Source organism: Ranitomeya variabilis, chromosome 1 (genome assembly GCF_051348905.1).
Source record: "Ranitomeya variabilis isolate aRanVar5 chromosome 1, aRanVar5.hap1, whole genome shotgun sequence".
NCBI classification, from domain to species: Eukaryota; Metazoa; Chordata; class Amphibia; order Anura; family Dendrobatidae; genus Ranitomeya; species Ranitomeya variabilis.
This window is the reverse complement of record NC_135232.1, coordinates 776,017,622-776,035,229: the sequence shown is the minus strand read 5'-3', so window position 1 is coordinate 776,035,229 and position 17,608 is coordinate 776,017,622. Positions and strand designations below refer to the sequence as shown.

At 47.8% G+C, this 17,608-nt stretch overlaps 1 protein-coding gene across 12 annotated transcripts in view; it reads left to right on the top strand.

Moving 5' to 3' along the window:
• Window positions 1–17,272, top strand: part of MBD3 (methyl-CpG binding domain protein 3) — a 42,376-nt gene extending 25,104 nt beyond the window's left edge. For all 12 annotated transcript variants that reach the window (XM_077272098.1, XM_077272081.1, XM_077272029.1 and 9 more), the window contains 4 exons: window positions 2,677–2,814; window positions 2,903–2,993; window positions 13,326–13,503; window positions 16,809–17,272. In XM_077272098.1, coding sequence (XP_077128213.1) covers window positions 2,677–2,814; window positions 2,903–2,993; window positions 13,326–13,503; window positions 16,809–16,986 — 585 coding nt within the window. In that variant the 3' untranslated portion in view covers window positions 16,987–17,272. The remainder of the gene's footprint in view (window positions 1–2,676; window positions 2,815–2,902; window positions 2,994–13,325; window positions 13,504–16,808) is intronic.
• Window positions 17,273–17,608: the final 336 nt, after the last annotated feature.

Below are 17,608 nucleotides of genomic sequence, written 5' to 3'. Positions count from 1 at the left end.
GGAGGAGGAGGACAGAGTAGTGTCGCTTGCTCTTGGCGGTTAAGAGGTCGTTGGTGACCTTAGTTAGGGCAGTTTCAGTGGAATGGTGTGACCGGAAGCCAGATTGTAAGCGGTCAAAGAGGGAGCAAGAAGAGAGATGGGAGGACAGTTCAAGGTAAACGTGGTGTTCCAGTAGCTTGGAGGCATAAGGGAGAAGTGATATAGGGCGATGGCTAGATACAGAGGATGGGTCAAGAGAGGGCTTTTTGAGGATAGGTGTGATGGAGGCATGTTTAAAGCTTGAGGGGAAAACACCAGTTGTTAGTGATAGGTTGAAGAGATGGGTTAGGGTTGGGATGAAGACTGTGGTGAGGTTTGGGATGAGGTGGGATGGGAGCGGGTCAAATGCACAGGTGGTGAGATGCGATCTTGAGAGTAGAGTGGAGAGTTGATCTTCTGTAATGGTGGAGAAGTTGGGTTTGGAGGTGGAGGGCTGGGAAGTCGGGAGGAAGGGCTCTGGGGGTTGTTGACCAAAACTGTCTCTGATGCTATCAATCTTCTGCTTGAAAAATGAGGCAAAGTCTTCAGCAGAGATAAGTGGGGAGGGAGGAGGTGCTGGGGGACGGAGGAGAGAATTGAAGGTGTTGAATAACTGTTTAGGGTTGTGAGACAGGGAGGATATGAGAGATGAGAAGTAGGTTTGTTTAGCTGTGGCGAGTGTGGTCTTGAAAGTAGTGAGGGACTGTTTGAATACGATGAAGTGCTCGTTGGAGTGGGATCTTTTCCATCTGCGCTCAGCAGCCCTGGAAGCTCGCCTCAGTTCTTTAGTCAGGCTGGTGTGCCAGGGCTGTCTGTTGATTTTGCGAGCTTTGGTATGTGTAAGTGGGGCAGCAGATTCCAAAGCTACAGCTATTGTGGTGTTATATAGAGCGGCAGCGTCATCCGCATTGTGTATAGAGCTTATGTCTGTGAGAGGGAGGAGGGATTCAGAGAATGAATGTAGGTCAAGATGTTTAATATTTCTGCGAGGGTGTGAAAGTTTGTGGGGTGGGGATTGTAGACATGGAGTGGAGAGAGATGAGAATGTGAGAAGGTTGTGGTCAGAGAGTGGAAGAGGTGAGTTAGAGGTTAGATAGGGAGCAGAGGCGGGTGAAGATGAGGTCCAGTGTGTGACCATCTTTGTGAGTGGCTGCAGAAGACCATTGAGTGAGGCCGAAGGAGGAAGTGAGAGATAGAAGTTTAGTGGCAGCTGAGAGGGAAGTGTCAATGGGGATGTTGAAATCGCCCATGATGATAGTGGGGATATCCGCAGAAAGGAAATGAAGTAGCCAGGTGGTGAAGTGGTCAAAGAAGGTGGTGGCTGGCCCTGGGGGGCGGTAAATGGCAGACAGTTGGAGGGGGAGTAGATGCGCACAGAGTGCACCTCAAAGGAAGGGAGGGTAACAGAGGGTGGCAGTGGGATTGGGGTGAAGGAGGAGTTATCTGACAGGAGAAAACCAACTCCTCCGCCATGCTTGCTGCTGGGGCGGGGTGTGTGAGAAAGGTGGAAGCCACCATAAGAGAGTGCAGCAGGGGAGGCTGTGTCAGAAGGGGTGAGCCAAGTTTTGGTGATGGCGAGGAAGGAAAGTTTGGTAGTAACAAAAAGATCATGGATGTAGGAAAGCTTGTTACAGACAGAGCGAGCGTTCCACAGAGCTCCTGTTAGTGGGACAGGGGAAGCGGTGGCTGGGCAAATGGGTATAAGGTTAGAGAGGTTACGGAAGTTTGTGATGGAGCGTGGATGGGAGGTAGAAATTACTGTGGGAATATGGTGAGGAGGACCAGGATTTGGAGAGATATCACCAGCAGTGAGAAGGAGCAGAGATAGTGTTAGCAGGTGGGAGCAGGAGAGGGCATGAGGGGGCTGCCTGTGCTTTGAGACAGAGGATTGTATGTTAAGGAACAGTTCTGAGGAGGAGGTGAGATGGATGGGGAGGATTGAAGAGGAGATGAACAGTTCCTTACTTGGTGTGGGGATTGGGGGAGGTAGCAGAAAGTGAAGGATTATAGGGGTAAAAGTGAAAACAAACTGAAACATTGTTAATTTTCGTTAAGTCCAAGTTGGGAGGTTTCACTGGGGGCATGTACTCCTTCTTGTATGATGCTGACCAATCATAAGAAGGCAGCATCACAGCAGAACAATACCACTTCCCCCACAATAGCTCAGGGCAGGTTTTTCAATGTCTTGAGATGTACTGGTCTAACATCCTACGTCAGTGAATGTGGGGGGAGGGGCAGTGCAGCAGAGTTTACCTGCGTCACACTATAAACCCTTCTGGCACAGACATTTCTGCTTTACTGCCCCCATCACGACCACGGTCTGTCCAAAGCTGAGAGCACTAAGGTGGCAATGGCACATGTTTGTAATCCCTCTGCAGTGAGATCAGAACAGGGTGTCATTTCAGCTCACACAGGAGTCCAGAACAAGTGGGTTGCTCCTGAGATCTAATGACAGCCTGATCTCACTGCGAGTGTGATTACGGACGCCTGAGTGTTGGGGCCTGCTTATGATTGGTCAGCGTCATACAGGAAGAACATTATGAAAAATTTGGTGAAAACTCCTCTTAGAACAGGAGGCCTGTATACACAGAGCAGAACCACTGGAAAAAAGTGAAACTTAACTGTTCCATTTACTTCTTAATCATTTTGTTTTTGTAGGGCAAGCCTGATCTGAACACCGCACTTCCAGTTAGACAGACTGCCTCCATCTTCAAGCAACCAGTCACCAAAGTGACAAACCACCCTACTAACAAAGTGAAAAGTGACCCCCAGAAAGCAGTTGACCAGCCACGTCAGGTAGCAAATTACATAATGGATTTAAAACCCCTTTTGAGGAGTACACCTTTCCAGGACTAAACTTTTACTTCTTTATCCTTATAAATAGCTTTTTTGGGAAAAGAAATTAAGTGGCTTAAATGCTTTTGACATAGCTGAGGAACTTGTGAAAACTATGGACTTGCCAAAAGGACTTCAGGGTAAGTGCTTTTTTCTTACACTGTTCTTTTGTAGACACTTTATTCGGTACGTTTGTTCTTTTCTATCTATGCCATCTATAAAGGATCCAGCTCTGTTTTTAGATACCCTGATTTCTGATTTCCTTCTTCAATACAAAAAGTGAAACTCGCATATTATAGTCATGACAAACCGTGATCTATTTCAAGTGTTTATTTCTGTTAATGTTGATAATTATGGCTTATAGCCAATGAAAACCCAAACGTCATTATCTCAGTAAATTAGAATAATTAACAAAAAACACTGCAAAGGCTTCCTAAGCGTTTAAAAAGGCCCCTTAGTCTGTTTCAGTAGGCTCCACAATCATGGGGAAGACTGCTGATTTGACAGATGTCCAGAAGGTAGTCATTGACACACTCCACAAGGAGGGTAACCCAAAAAAGGTATTTTCTAAGAGTGCTATATCCAAGCATATTAACCCCTTCATGACCTTGCCCTTCTTTGTTTTTGCATTTTTTTCACTCACCTTCTTCCCAGAGCCATAACTTTTTTTATTTTCCAACAATATGGCCATGTTAGGGCTTGTGTTTTTGCGGGGCAAGTTGTACTTCTGAACTACACCTTTGGTTTTACCGTATCTTGTACTCAAAAATGGGAAAAATTTCCAAGTGCTGTGAAATTTGCAAAAAAGTGCAATTCCACAAGTTTTTTGGGATTTTTTTTTACCATGTTCACTGAATGCTAAAACTGATCTGCCTTTTTATGATTTTCCAGATCATTGCGAGTTCATAGACACCAAACATGTCTTAAGTAGGGTTGAGCAAAACGGATCGGTCATTTTCATAAGTCGCCGACTTTTGGCAAAGTCGGCGTCTCATGAAACCCGACCCGATCCCAGCGTGGGGTCGGCCATGCGGTACGCGATCTTGGCGCCAAAGTCGCGTTTTGAATGACGCCTTCCCCGCCATTTTTTCAGCCAATTAATTGTGGGCAGCGTGATGACATAGGTTCAGCCATATTACCGTGAGAGAGAGAGAGAGAGAGAGAGATTCACACGATCCGACTTTTGAGAAGGTTCGATCCGAAAAAAGCAAAAGTCGCTCAACCCTAGTCTTAAGTTCTTTTTCATTTGTCGTGAAAAAAAATCCAAACTTTAAAAAAAAATAGCGCCATTTTCCGAGACCCGTAGCATCTCCATTTTTCGTGATCTCAGGTTGGGTGAGGCCTTTTTTTTCCGTGACGAACTGACGTTTTAATTGATACCATTTTAGTGCAGATACGATATTTTCATTGCCTGTTATTGCATTTTAATGCAGTGTCGCGGCGACCAATAAAAAGAAAACGTAATTCTGACGTTTTAACTTTTTTTTTCTCGTTACACAGTATAGCGGTTGGGTTAATGTAAAAAAAAAAAATATATATATATATATATATAATTTATTGATCAGGCGATTCTGAACCCGGTGATACCAAATATATGTATGTTTTGATTTTATTTTTTTCTTTAATTTTGATTGGGGCAAAAGGGGTGGGTGATTTAAACTTTTTTTTAATATATTTTTTAAAAAACATATTTATTTTTTTTACTTTTGCCATGCTTCAATAGTCTCCATGGGAGACTAGAAGCTGCCATAACCCGATCAGCTCTGCTACATACAGGCGATGATCAGATCCCCTGTATGTAGCAGAATACCTCACTTGCTATGAGCGCCGACCACCGGGCGGCACTCACAGCAAGCCGGCAGTGACCACCATAGAGGTCACGAGGAAACCTATGGCTGTCTTGGTGACCCGTGATCACGTGACGGGGTTCACCGATGGCCAGAAGTGCACGTTAAATGCCGCTGTCAGTTTGACAGCAGCATTTAACTGGTTAATAGCCGCAGGTGGATTCCACCCGCGGCTGTTCCGGGCACATGTCAGCTGTTCAAAACCGCTGATGTGCTGGAAAAGATGTGAGCTCAGCGCCAGAGCCCACATCAAAGGGAGATAAGCGACATGCGCTTGTGCGAAGGGGTTCATGGAAAGTTTAATGTAAAGAAAAAGTGTGGTAGAAAAAGGTGTACAAGCAACCTGGATAACCACAGCCTTGAAAGGATTAAGAAAAAGCCATTCAAAAATATGGGGGAGATTCACAAGGAGTGGACTGCTGCTAGAGCCATTGCTTCAAGAGTCACCACACAGACGTATTCAGGACATGGGCTACAAGTGTCGCATTCCTTGTGTCAACCCACTCATGACCAAGGGACAACGCCAGGAGCGCCTTAACTTGGGCCAAGGAGAAAAAGAACTGGACTGTTGCTCAGTGGTCCAAGGTGTTTTCAGATGAAAGTAAATTTTGCATTTCATTTGGAAATAAAGGTCCCAGAGTCTGGAGGAAGAGTGGAGAGACAGACAATCCAAGCTGCTTGCGGTTTAGTGTGAAGTTTCCACAATCAGTGATGGTTTCGGGAGCCATGTCATCTGCTAGTGCAGGTCCACTGTGCTTTATCAAGACCAAGGTCAGCGCAGCCATCTATCTGGAAATATTAGAGCACTTCCTGCTTCCCTCTGCTGACAATCTTTGTGGAGATGGAAATTTCATTCTCCAGCAGGACATGGCACCTGTCCACACTGTCAAAAGTACCAATACTTTTGCCAGTGTGGTTTAAAAACAGTATCACTGTGCTTGATTGGGCTGCAAACTTGCCTGACCTTAGCCCTATAGAGAATCTATGGGGTATTGTCAAGAGGAAGATGAGAGACACCAGACCCAACAATGCAGACGAGCTGAAGGCTGCTATATCAAAGCAACCTGGGCTTCCATAACACCTCAGCAGTGCAACAGGCTGATCGCCTCCTTGCCATGCCGCATTGATGCAGTAATTGATGCAAAAGGAGCCCCGACCAAGTATTGAGTGCATTTACTGAACATACATTGCAGTAGGCCAACATTTTGGATTTTAAAATAATTTTTCAAGCTGGTGTTGTAAAGTATTCTACCGTATACACTCGAGTATAAGCCGAGATTTTCAGCCCAATTTTTTGGGCTGGAAGTGACCCTCTCGGCTTATACTCAAGTCATTGTCCCAGGGGGTCGGGGGAGTGGCAGCTGTCAAATCATACTTATCTGCTCCTGGCGCGTCTCTGCACGTTCCTGCTTCTCTGGCACCTGCAGCTTCTTCCTGTGTTCAGCGGTCACGTGGTACCGCTCATTAAAGTAATGAATATGGACTCCTATTCATTACTTTAATGAGCGGTACGATGTGACCGCTGAACACAGGAAGAAGCTGCGTGCGCCGAATATCACCTGTCAGTGAGAAGCTGCCAGAGACCGCGCCTGGAGCAGGTGAGTATAATGGGGACTGGAGGGTGAGAGGGTATAATGGGGACTGGAGGGTATTGCGCGATATTCACCTGTCCGCGTTTCACCGCTGGGCGCCGCTGTGTCTTCTGCGTCGTCTGCCTGTGACTTTCAGGCAGACTTTGACAGCGGTGGGACAGGTGAATATTGCAAGTGTTGGGGGCCTGCTCAGGACAAGAGGTGAGAATGTGATTTTTTTTATTTTTGTTTTGTAATCGCAGCAGCCGGCTATGGGGCAATTGTTTCTATGGAGCATTTTATGGGGCCATAATCAACCTATGCAGCATTATATGGGGCATATTTTCTATGAAGCATCTTATGGGGCCCATCATAAACTTTATGGAACATTTTATGGGGCATGTTTTATTATGGAGCATCTTATGGGGCCATCGTGAACTGTATGCAGCATTATATGGGGCTCCTGATTCAATATGGATATTCAAAAACACGTAACCTACTGATGTCTCAATTAATTTTACTTTTATTGGTATCTATTTTTATTTTTGACATTTACCAGTAGCTGCTGCATTTCTTTCTCGCTTCATTGGGGGACACAGGTAACCATGGTGTATGCTGCTGTCACTAGGAGGCTGACACTATGCAAATAAAGAAGAAGTAACTCCTCCCCGGCAGTATACACCCTCCGACAGGCACCAGGCAACTCCGTTTTTTGCTTAGTGTCTGTAGGAGGCGGACCTGGATCTAACACCAGATCCGCATTTCTTTTACAGGGATTTGTTGTGTGTTTTTAATCATTTCCCCTTTCTTTTTCAGATACTTTCTTCAGGGTAACAGGGTGCAGTTTTTCTCACCCTGTTTTCCCCACTTTGAGCGACCGAGAGAGCAGTGTGGTATCACCCACATCGCATCCTCTCGGACCCGCTGGGCAGGACTTTGTCCCCTGTCACCCATTTGGGTGTTCAGGGTGACTCTTTCCTCGGTGGCCAGTCCTGCCCGTTTCCCCTCCTCATCCCTCTCCTCGGAGCGGGCTGAGAGGAAGACAGTGGTCACATCCAGTGACCCTCTTCCCCTGTTCAGGGGTCGACGCCGTCTTCTGCGCCGGAGAGTCGTGGCGCGGGAAGGAGGACTACTTCCAGGACCCTCTATCTACCAGGGATCCTGATGATTCCTCATCTGCAGGTAGGGAATCTTCAATCAACAAAATCCCCTCCCCTCCCCCACCAATACTCTGCCCAGCGGCGATCTCCTCTTACCATAGGGGAGCATCTACAGGGAAGTGGGCTGCATATTCGGGCGTTGAGACCACGTAGGAATGGGAGCAGGAAGGCTGGCATCTTTTCCCCCTCCTTATTCAAACTTGCAGGCTCGTTCGCCCGCCATTTCTCTCTGCCTCATGTTTTTGCTTTCTTAGCGCTTGAGCGCCCTCTGGTGGTGGCCGGAATTAGTGCGGCCGGGATGTGTAGCGTCTCCCTGCTTTTCCCTTTCTTGCCGCTTGAGCGCCCTCTTGTGGCGGTCGACGGTATAGCGGCCGGATTGCTTTCAGTTTTACAGGGGGCGTTCCTTTCTTTCCCCCCTTCGGTCCTGTGCACGCCCACAGCGTCGCACTTTCTCCGCGCTCTTTTCTCCTGCTTCCTGCTCCCTGTCAGCGTGTCAGCGTCTGCTCATCGCGAGGGACACAGGATTTCTCGGGGGAACACAGGCACCTGCGGTTACCGCTGTCTTTCACCAGGCTCAGCGCTACCTCCTACTCCACCTGGCAGTATTCTCTGGGGACAAGGTAATATTCACCTATGTCCGACCCCACCCCGGCCTTTGCCCCTACGGCCATCCATTACGCCTGCTCTCACTGTAAGAAAAAGTGGGTTTCAGGTCAGCCTTCTCCTTTCTGCCCGTCCTGCGTTCCTCCCACCATGTCAGCTCCCCTGGAAGCTTCAGGGTCCCGGGACGAGTGCACCCCCCCTCCCCCGGAGTGGGCTGTTGCTATGTCTCAATCTGTGTCCGACCTGACTAAGGTTTCTCAGTCCCTGGTCCAGACACTTGAACGCATCCCGCTTCTCTCTAATGCCACCAGTGCCACGAACGCCTCTCACGGCGATTCGCCCGCACCTGTCCTAGACTCTCACAGAGGCAGACCGGACAAAAGAGACAGAAAACGGACTTTATCTAGATCCTTCTCCAGTTCACCGGACCACATCGGGATTCCCCTATCTGCCCGTTCCCCTTCCTCACAGGCGGACCTCGGGTCTGACGTAACTTCTCAGTCGGAATCTGACTCGGATGCAGATCAGACTTCCGGAACACAAGACATGGTTGATAGCCTTATTTCAGCTATCGTTCAGACGCTTGATCTTAAGGAGGATGAGGCAAGCTCTCAGGATGTCTCCGTTGCTTTTAAACGGATTAAACGTCCCTCTAGGGTTTTCCCTAATCACAAGGAGTTTGACAACACTACCGCCACTCACTGGGAAAACCCTGGCAAGCGTTTCCCAGGCAGGAAACTGCTTGATGTGTTATACCCTTTTCACTCCGACCTGGTCTCCAAGTGGTCCGAGTCTCCTAAGGTCGACCCGCCTGTGTCCAGGCTATCCTCACGGACAGTTCTGTCTATTCCGGACGCGGCTTCCCTTAAGGACCCCTCGGACAGACAAATCGAGGCGCTAGCAAAATTAGCATTTGAGGCCTCCGGAGCCTCCCTTTGCCCTATTTTCGCCTCATCATGGGTAGCCAAGGCTGTATCAGCCTGGGCCAAGACCCTGCGCAGGGGCATTTCGGCCTCTGCTCCTGCTGAAGAACTGTCTGAATTAGCGGATCAGATTTCACTGGCAGGAAAATACCTGATGAATGCCTCCCTCGATGCAGCGGCCTGCTCTACCAGGGCTAATGGCAACATTGTCGCCATTCGCCGGATTCTTTGGTTAAAGGCGTGGAACGCTGATCCCGCATCTAAGAAATCGCTCACTGGTCTGCCCTTCCAGGGCTCCAGACTCTTCGGCTCGCAGCTAGATCAAATGATCTCGGACGCTACTGGCGGTAAGAGTACCTCCTTACCCCAGTCCAAGCCTAAACGTCTCTTCAACAGGAGGGGTCCCCAGTCCTTTCGTCCCTTTCGGTCTTTTGCCTCTTCGGGAAACCCCGTCCAGGACCGTTCCTCCTCACAAGGGGACCGTAGAAAACCACCTTTCAGGCCTCCGCCACGCTGGAGAGCCAAGAGCCACCCCGCAAAACCATCGGGATCTCGGGGCCGCAGGTTTTCTAATAAATGACGGGTCGCCCCCACCTGGAACTCCTTCCAGGGTGGGAGGCCGCCTTCTTCTATTCTCAGAGGTTTGGCTTTCAGTAGTCGACGACGCCTGGGTCAGGGAGATCGTCACGTCAGGCTACAAAATAGAGTTTTCTTCGCCCCCAGGAAGACGTTTCATGCTCTCTCGTCCTCCCAAACAGCCCTCTCATCTTCCAGGGCTTCTCCAGGCCGTCGATTCGCTCCTCGCCTCGAGAGTCGTAGTGCCGGTGCCTTTTCGCCAGCGGTTTTCCGGGTTTTATTCAAACCTGTTCGTGGTTCCAAAAAAGGACGGCTCTCTCCGTCCGATTCTGGATCTCAAACGATTGAACCGCCACCTTCGGATTCAACACTTCAAAATGGAATCTCTGCGCTCGGTGATCGCGTCCATGGAGCCGGGAGAGTTTCTGTGCTCAGTGGACATTCGGGATGCGTACCTTCACATTCCTATTTGCGTGCAGCATCAGAGGTTCCTCCGATTCGCGATCAGGGAGCATCATTACCAGTTCACTGCCCTCCCCTTCGGGCTGGCATCTGCTCCCAGGGTCTTTACGAAGGTCATGGCAGCTGTCATGGCCATCCTGCGTTCAAAAGGGATTCTGGTAATCCCATACCTCGACGATCTATTGTTCAAGGGCTCATCCCAGGGGGATTGCAGCCAGAGCCTCCATCTTACTCTGGACACCTTAGTTCGCCTAGGCTGGTTGATCAACTACCAGAAGTCTTCCTTGATTCCAACCCAGCGGCTGGAGTTCCTAGGCATGGAATTCGATACCTTTCGGGCTCAGGTCTTCCTTCCCAAGGAGAAGTTTCTTTCTCTTCGTCGGGGTGTCAGAGCGCTAAAGGGTCCGAGTCCTCTGTCCCTTCGTCTAGCCATGAGAGTTCTGGGGAGAATGGTCGCTTCTATGGAAGCGGTCCCCTATGCTCAGTTCCACTCTCGTCCCCTCCAGCTGGCTCTTCTGTCTGCCTGGGACAGGAACCCGCTTTCCCTGGACCGTCCGTTTCGCCTCTCCCCCAGGGCGAGACAGTCTCTCTCTTGGTGGACGCTGTCCACCTCCATTCTGCGCGGGAGGTCATTTTTACCCCCCCACTGGCAGGTGATTACCACCGACGCCAGTCTCCAAGGTTGGGGAGCGGTCTTTCTCCACCTCACAGCCCAGGGCCGCTGGACTGCTCGAGAGGCGTGCCTCTCGATCAACCTCTTGGAAATCAGAGCCATCTTCCTAGCCCTCATCCGCTGGGAGTCCCTCCTTTCGGGAAAGCCGGTCCGCATTCAGTCGGACAACGCCACGGCCGTGGCATACATAAATCACCAAGGGGGGACTCGCAGCAGTCAAGTCATGGCGGAAGTAGCAAAAATTTTCCGCTGGGCGGAGGGTCATGTTCCCTCTCTGTCAGCCGTCCACATCCCAGGGGTGGACAATTGGGAGGCCGACTTTCTAAGTCGCCAGGGCATCGTGGCGGGCGAGTGGTCTCTTCTTCCAGCAATCTTCAGCCAGATTTGCCAGCGGTGGGGCGTTCCAGACGTCGACTTGATGGCCTCCCGGGCAAACCACAAAGTTCCCCAGTACGTCGCCAGGTCTCGGGACCCGATGGCCGTCGGATGCGACGCTCTCGTGATCTCTTGGGCCCAGTTCCGGATGCCCTATCTGTTCCCGCCTCTCCCTCTGATCCCAAGGGTCGTAAAGAAGATCAAGTCGGAAGGGGTCCCCGTACTCTTGGTAGCTCCGCGGTCCTGAAGAACGCGGGTTTTTCTCATAGCGTCATCCAGACTATGATAAGAGCGAGGAAACCGGCCTCATCGCGTGTCTACCACAGATGTTGGAAGGCCTTTTTCCGGTGGTGTCAGGATAACAATCTGTTTCCTATGACCTTTTCCCTTCCTTCCCTTCTCAGCTTTCTTCAAACGGGCCTAGATTCGGGTCTTTCCCTTAGCACCTTGAAGGGTCAGATCTCCGCTCTATCAATTCTTTTTCAAAGAGACCTGGCTTCCCTGCCTCAGGTGAGGACCTTCATCCAGGGGGTCGCTCATATAGCTCCCCCTTACCGGTCTCCTGTTGAGCCTTGGGATCTCAACCTCGTCTTAGATGCCCTGCAGCGGCCGCCCTTTGAACCGCTTCAGGATGTTTCCTTCTCGCTTCTATCCTGGAAGGTAGCCTTTTTGATCGCCATCACCTCCATTAGAAGGGTTTCAGAGCTGGCGGCTTTATCCTGTCGTTCTCCCTTTCTGGTCCTGCATCAAGACAAGGTGGTTCTTCGTCCGGTTCCTTCCTTCTTACCGAAAGTTGTCTCATCTTTTCATATCAACGAGGACATTGTCCTCCCGTCCTTTTGCCCTTCCCCGGTTCATCCATTGGAGAAATCCCTTCACAAGCTGGATGTGGTCAGGGCTATCCGGATTTACATCGCCAGAACTGCCTCTTTTCGTCAGGCCGATCCTCTGTTCGTCGTCTCGGATGGGCGTCGAAAGGGTCTTCCGGCCTCCAAGTCCACGATTGCTCGTTGGACTCGTTCGGCGGTTTTGGAGGCATACCGCGTCCAAGACAAACAGCCTCCTTCGGGGGTGAAGGATCACTCTACCCGGGCAGTGGGAGCTTCCTGGGCAGTTCGTCACCAAGCTTCGGCCTCGCAGGTTTGCAAGGCCGCTACGTGGTCTTCCATGCACACCTTTGTCAAATTCTACGGGGTGCATACTCAGGCTTCCGCGGACGCGAGCCTGGGTAGGAGGATACTGCAGGCGGCGGCTTCTCACCGGCCAACCTGACTCCTCTTTTTCTGCAGAATACCCGCCCTAGGGACTGCTTTGGGACGTCCCATGGTTACCTGTGTCCCCCAATGAAGCGAGAAAGAAAGAGGGATTTTTGGTTCTTACCGTAAAATCTCTTTCTTGGAGCCTTCATTGGGGGACACAGCACCCTCCCTTGAAGTTGTACCGTGTTGGCTAACATGCCGTTGTTGTGGGTTGGTACATAGGTTGAGTTTTATATTGCCTGTTCCTACTACTGCTTTTGCACCAACTGAGTTGCCTGGTGCCTGTCGGAGGGTGTATACTGCCGGGGAGGAGTTACTACTTCTTTATTTGCATAGTGTCAGCCTCCTAGTGACAGCAGCATACACCATGGTTACCTGTGTCCCCCAATGAAGGCTCCAAGAAAGAGATTTTACGGTAAGAACCAAAAATCCCTCTTTTCCACCCTAGGCTTATACTCGAGTCATTAAGTTTTCCCAGTTTTTTGTGGCAAAATTAGGGGTCTCGGCTTATACTCGGGTCGGCTTATACTCGAGTATATACGGTAATTTACTGAGATAATGACTTTTGGGTTTTCATTGGCTGTAAGCCGTAATCATCAACATTAACAGAAATAAACACTTGAAATAGATCGCTCTGTTTGTAATGACTCTACATAATATATGAGATTCACTTTTTGTATTGAAGAACTGAAATAAATGAACTTTTTGATGATATTCTAATTTAGTGAGAAGCACTTGTATAATTCTAGCTGCCTACAGCCCACCGTGTGAGGTTCTCGCTCTGCTGGCATTATTGAGCTTAGCCTGACATTACGTTGCCCAGATTCAGCTGGAAGTGGCTGCACTTAGCCTACATTTTGTCTTCTAAATGCAGACCAGCTGGTGTTCAGACACCTCCATGGGTATGCCTCTATCATGAGGAAGGTGAGGGTGGCTGCAAGTATGTTACATGGTGATCATCTCTCTTAGTTGGTGGTTTTACATTGCTAATGATGGTGTTCCTGACCTTTTCTCCACTCCTAGGTGTGGGCCCTGGATGCACTGATGAAACTCTCCTTTCTGCTATTGCTAGTGCCTTACATACGAGCACCATGCCAATCACTGGGCAGTTGTCTGCTGCAGTGGAGAAGAACCCAGGAGTGTGGCTTAATACTTCTCAGCCACTTTGTAAAGCATTTATGGTGACAGATGAGGACATCAGGTAGATGTATATTTGTATACCACTACAATATGTTGTTAGAGCTATACATGGAAAAGTGCATATAGATAATCGCAATGCTATTCTATTCATGGTAAATATCCTTTTTTTTTTTCTTCACTTCTTTCTGACCTCGGACGGGATAGTACGTCCGAGGTCAGAACCCCCACTTTAATGCGGATTCCGGCGGTGAGCCCCACATCAAAGCCGGGACATGTCAGCTGTTTTGTACAGCTGACATGTGCCCGCAAAAGCGGCGGGTGGAATCGCGATTCACCCGCCGCTATTAACTAGTTAAATGCCGCTGTCAAACGCTGACAGCAGCATTTAACTAGCACTTCCCGCCATCGGGCCGGAAATGAGCGCATCGCTGACCCCGTCACATGATCGGGGGTCAGCGATGCGTCAGCATGACAACCAGAGGTCTATTGAAGACCTCTATGGTTGTTGATGCCGAATTGCTGTGAGCGCCACCCTGTGGTCATAGCAATGCAGCAATTCTACTACATAGGAGCGATCTGAGCATCGCTCCTATGTAGCAGTGCCGATCAGGCTATGCCAGCTTCTAATTGAAGCATGGCAAAAGTGAAAAAAAAAAATGTTTTTAAAAAAATATATATAAAAGCTTAAATTGCCCCCCTTTCTTGCCCCATTCAAAATAAAACAATTGTACACATATTTGCTATCGCCGAGTTCAGAATTGCCCGATCTATCAATAAAAAAAAAGGATTAACCTGATCGCTAAACGGCGTAGCGAGGAAAAATTAGAAACGCCAGAATTACGTTTTTTTTGGTCGCCGCGACATTGCATTAAAAGAACGTATCTGCACCAAAATGGTATAATTAAAAACGGCAGCTCAGCACGCAAAAAATAAGCCCTCACCCGACCCCAGATCACGAAAAATGGAGACGCTCCGGGTATCGGAAAATGGCGCAATTTTTTAGCAAAGTTGGCATTTTTTTCACCACTTAGATAAAAAAGAACCTAGACAAGTTTGGTGTCTATGAACTCGTAATGACCTGGAGAATCATAATGGCAGGTCAGTTTTAGCATTTAGTGAACCTAGCAAAAAAGCCAAACAAAAAACAAGTGTGGGATTGCACTTTTTTTGCAATTTCACCGCACTTGGAATTTTTTTCCCCATTTTCTATGGTAAAACCAATGGTGTCGTTCAAAAGTACAACTCGTCTTCCAAAAATAAGCCCCAACATGGCCATATTGACGGAAAAATAAAAAAGTTATGGCTCTGGGAAGGAGGGGAGCGAAAAAGGAAATGCACTGTGGTATATTAGTATTGCGAGTAAAGTGAAAAACATTCAAGTCCATAGAGGGACTAAAACACAATCTAAATAAAAAAACAACAAAAAACTTTCACTACAAAAAACACATCTTATGTGTAAAAACTAAAAAAAAAGTACACAATTGGTATTGTCGTGTCCATAACTACTAAAAAAAAAAAATTGCATTATTTATGCTGCAAGGTTAACAGGGAAAAAATAATAAAATCTGCTAAAAATGTAGCGCCTTCATTGTACTGACATGCAAATATGAAATAAAAAAACGATTAAGAAGTCATATAAAAAAAACATTGAGAACATCATGACTCTTAAAAAATCAAGCACTCAGATGGCTCTATAAATGTGAACTTTAGGCTTGGAAGCAAACAGAAAATGTTATAAGCCCCAAAATGTTGCCACTAAAAACTTTAACTTTTCCTTGAAAATTTTAGTATACACTTGGATGTTTTATCTGGAAAAATTAGAGGGGTTTACATTATAGAGGCACAAAAGCTAAGGTTAAAACTAACGCCTCCCAAAAACTGACCAGTGTTATTTCCTTGTAAAATGAAATGGAGGCCTTCAGTGTTGGGCTCTGTTCACATTAGGCTTTGAGCGTTCCACCAGAGAAATACACCTGGATGCCTCGTGATGTAGATCCCTAACAGGAGGCTGTAACATGCACCACTGTTTACAGTGGGATTCACCTCCATATACTGCCTCCAGGCAATACTGTCATAACCCCAGGCCATGCCCAATTTCTCACCGGGCAATTCCATGTATTCTCCAGCAGTCTGTGATTGGATGACAGTGACCAGCCTGTAGCTTATGATTCTGTTAAAAACGCTACAGCCAAGTCCTTACCTGTATCTACAAAGCCCCATTCCCTGTCCCCTCCCCCTGATTTCAGTGTACTTACAGGGGTTGTCCACTTTCAGGAAAATAAGCCCCAAATTCTGTCAAATCTAAAACTATGCAGGCACGTTTCCCCCCTGGATTCAGTGCAGGCCCTGTTTGGCTGTAACGGTAATGTCCCCGCTGTAGGCGCTCTCGAGCTCAGCTGTAGGAGCTCTGAACCTTGCGGCAGCGCACCACAGCTGAACTCTATGATCAGCTAGAACAGTACCGTATGCTATTGACATTATGTGATGTGACATTACCGCTACAGGCAAGGTGCAGGGACAGTCGGTGAGCCCAGGGATGGCGAATAACTGATGAGATCCTTTCAGATATTTTCCAGAAACTGGGGCACACTTTCCTAAAAGTGGACAACCCACTTAGGCTGGTTTCACACTTGTGTTGCTGTGACCTGTGGATGGTAGGGTACTACCTCCTTGCTTCCTCCGTGAAGCTCCACCTACTGCCTCCTGCGCGCGCGCGCGCGCGCGCGCGTGTGTGCGTGTGTGTGCGTGTGTGTGTGTGTGTGTGTGTGTGTGTGTGTGTGTGTATATATGGAGAGAGAGAGATACACACACACACACACACACACACACACACACACACACACACACACACACAGTAAGTATGTATGTATATAGATAGATATAATTTTTTTTTTGTTTTTTCCTTTACACCTCCAATTGTGGAAATGTATTTATTTTTATTCCAAGATGCATTGATTTAAAGTGTGCTTTATTTGTGGGACAACCCCTTTATGTTTGGTGCCAATTTATTGGAACCGCAAAGCTTCAGGACACTTTTGATTTCCATCCAGCAGTAGAAGTGTATTTTTTCCTCCGAATTGAGTGACTCCATAATTTTTCCCTATGCTTGGTTAAAAAAAAGTAACCATTACTGACTACCAGATTTTTTGTTCTTGATTTCATTTAGTGTTTCTTAAAGCCAGAAAGTTGCCATTTTATATGACTTTAGTTTTGTGCCATGTCTGTGATCTGCTTTTTTTCTACAAAATTAAACAACTGAATGACCATCCTCCAAGGCCGGTGATGCCATAATTTTTGCCAGGGGTTGTAGATTTGTCATGGGCCAGCTAATATGTCATTGACACTCAAATGTTTAACATTTTCCAGGAAACAGGAAGAACTTGTGCAGCAGGTGAGGAAAAAGTTGGAAGAAGCTCTTATGGCAGACATGCTAGCTCATGTAGAGGAGATATCGAAGGACGGTGGTGCACCACTTGATAAAGATCTTGATGACGACGACGACGAAGAGGAAGATGTCCGAGGACAGGAAGCAGATGATGCATGAGTGCGAGAATTCTGTTCTCTGCTTTCAATATTGTAGACATTTGTGGTCCTTTTTTATATTCTTTCTTCCCTTGGCAAACACTTCAAATGTACAAGGGGAAGATTAGTAGATCTGGAGCCACCTTCATCTTGAACTTTAGTCACTATAGGTTTCTACAGTTTTTAAATCCAAGTACATTTGGGCTTTTGTTTTTTGAGTTAAGTTACAAATGTGGGTTGTTGTTTTTTTTTTTGCCATATATAAATCTTAGATGAAGGAACAATAAACAAAAACTGAAGATGCTTCACCTTTGTTTACCCCTTAATGACCTCCAATACGTTTTTTTACTGACCTGAGATATGAGAATAGCCTCCCCATACAGGTGACAATCCAGCAGCTGTCGGCTAAACACTATAGCTGACAACTTGCTGCATCAGCCACGGTCAGTGCTGGTACTGTCCATATAGCCCCTTAGATGCTGCTGTCAATAGTGACTACATCATATAAATGGTTAACAGAGTGTGGGGGCTTCCTATATAACCTCATCGACACCCTGAGATCATGATTGTGTGGTCCTAATGTTTGCCATCGCAATTCACGGCCAAATAGCGGCCTTAGAGTCTGCCGGCTGTTGTAACCTGTT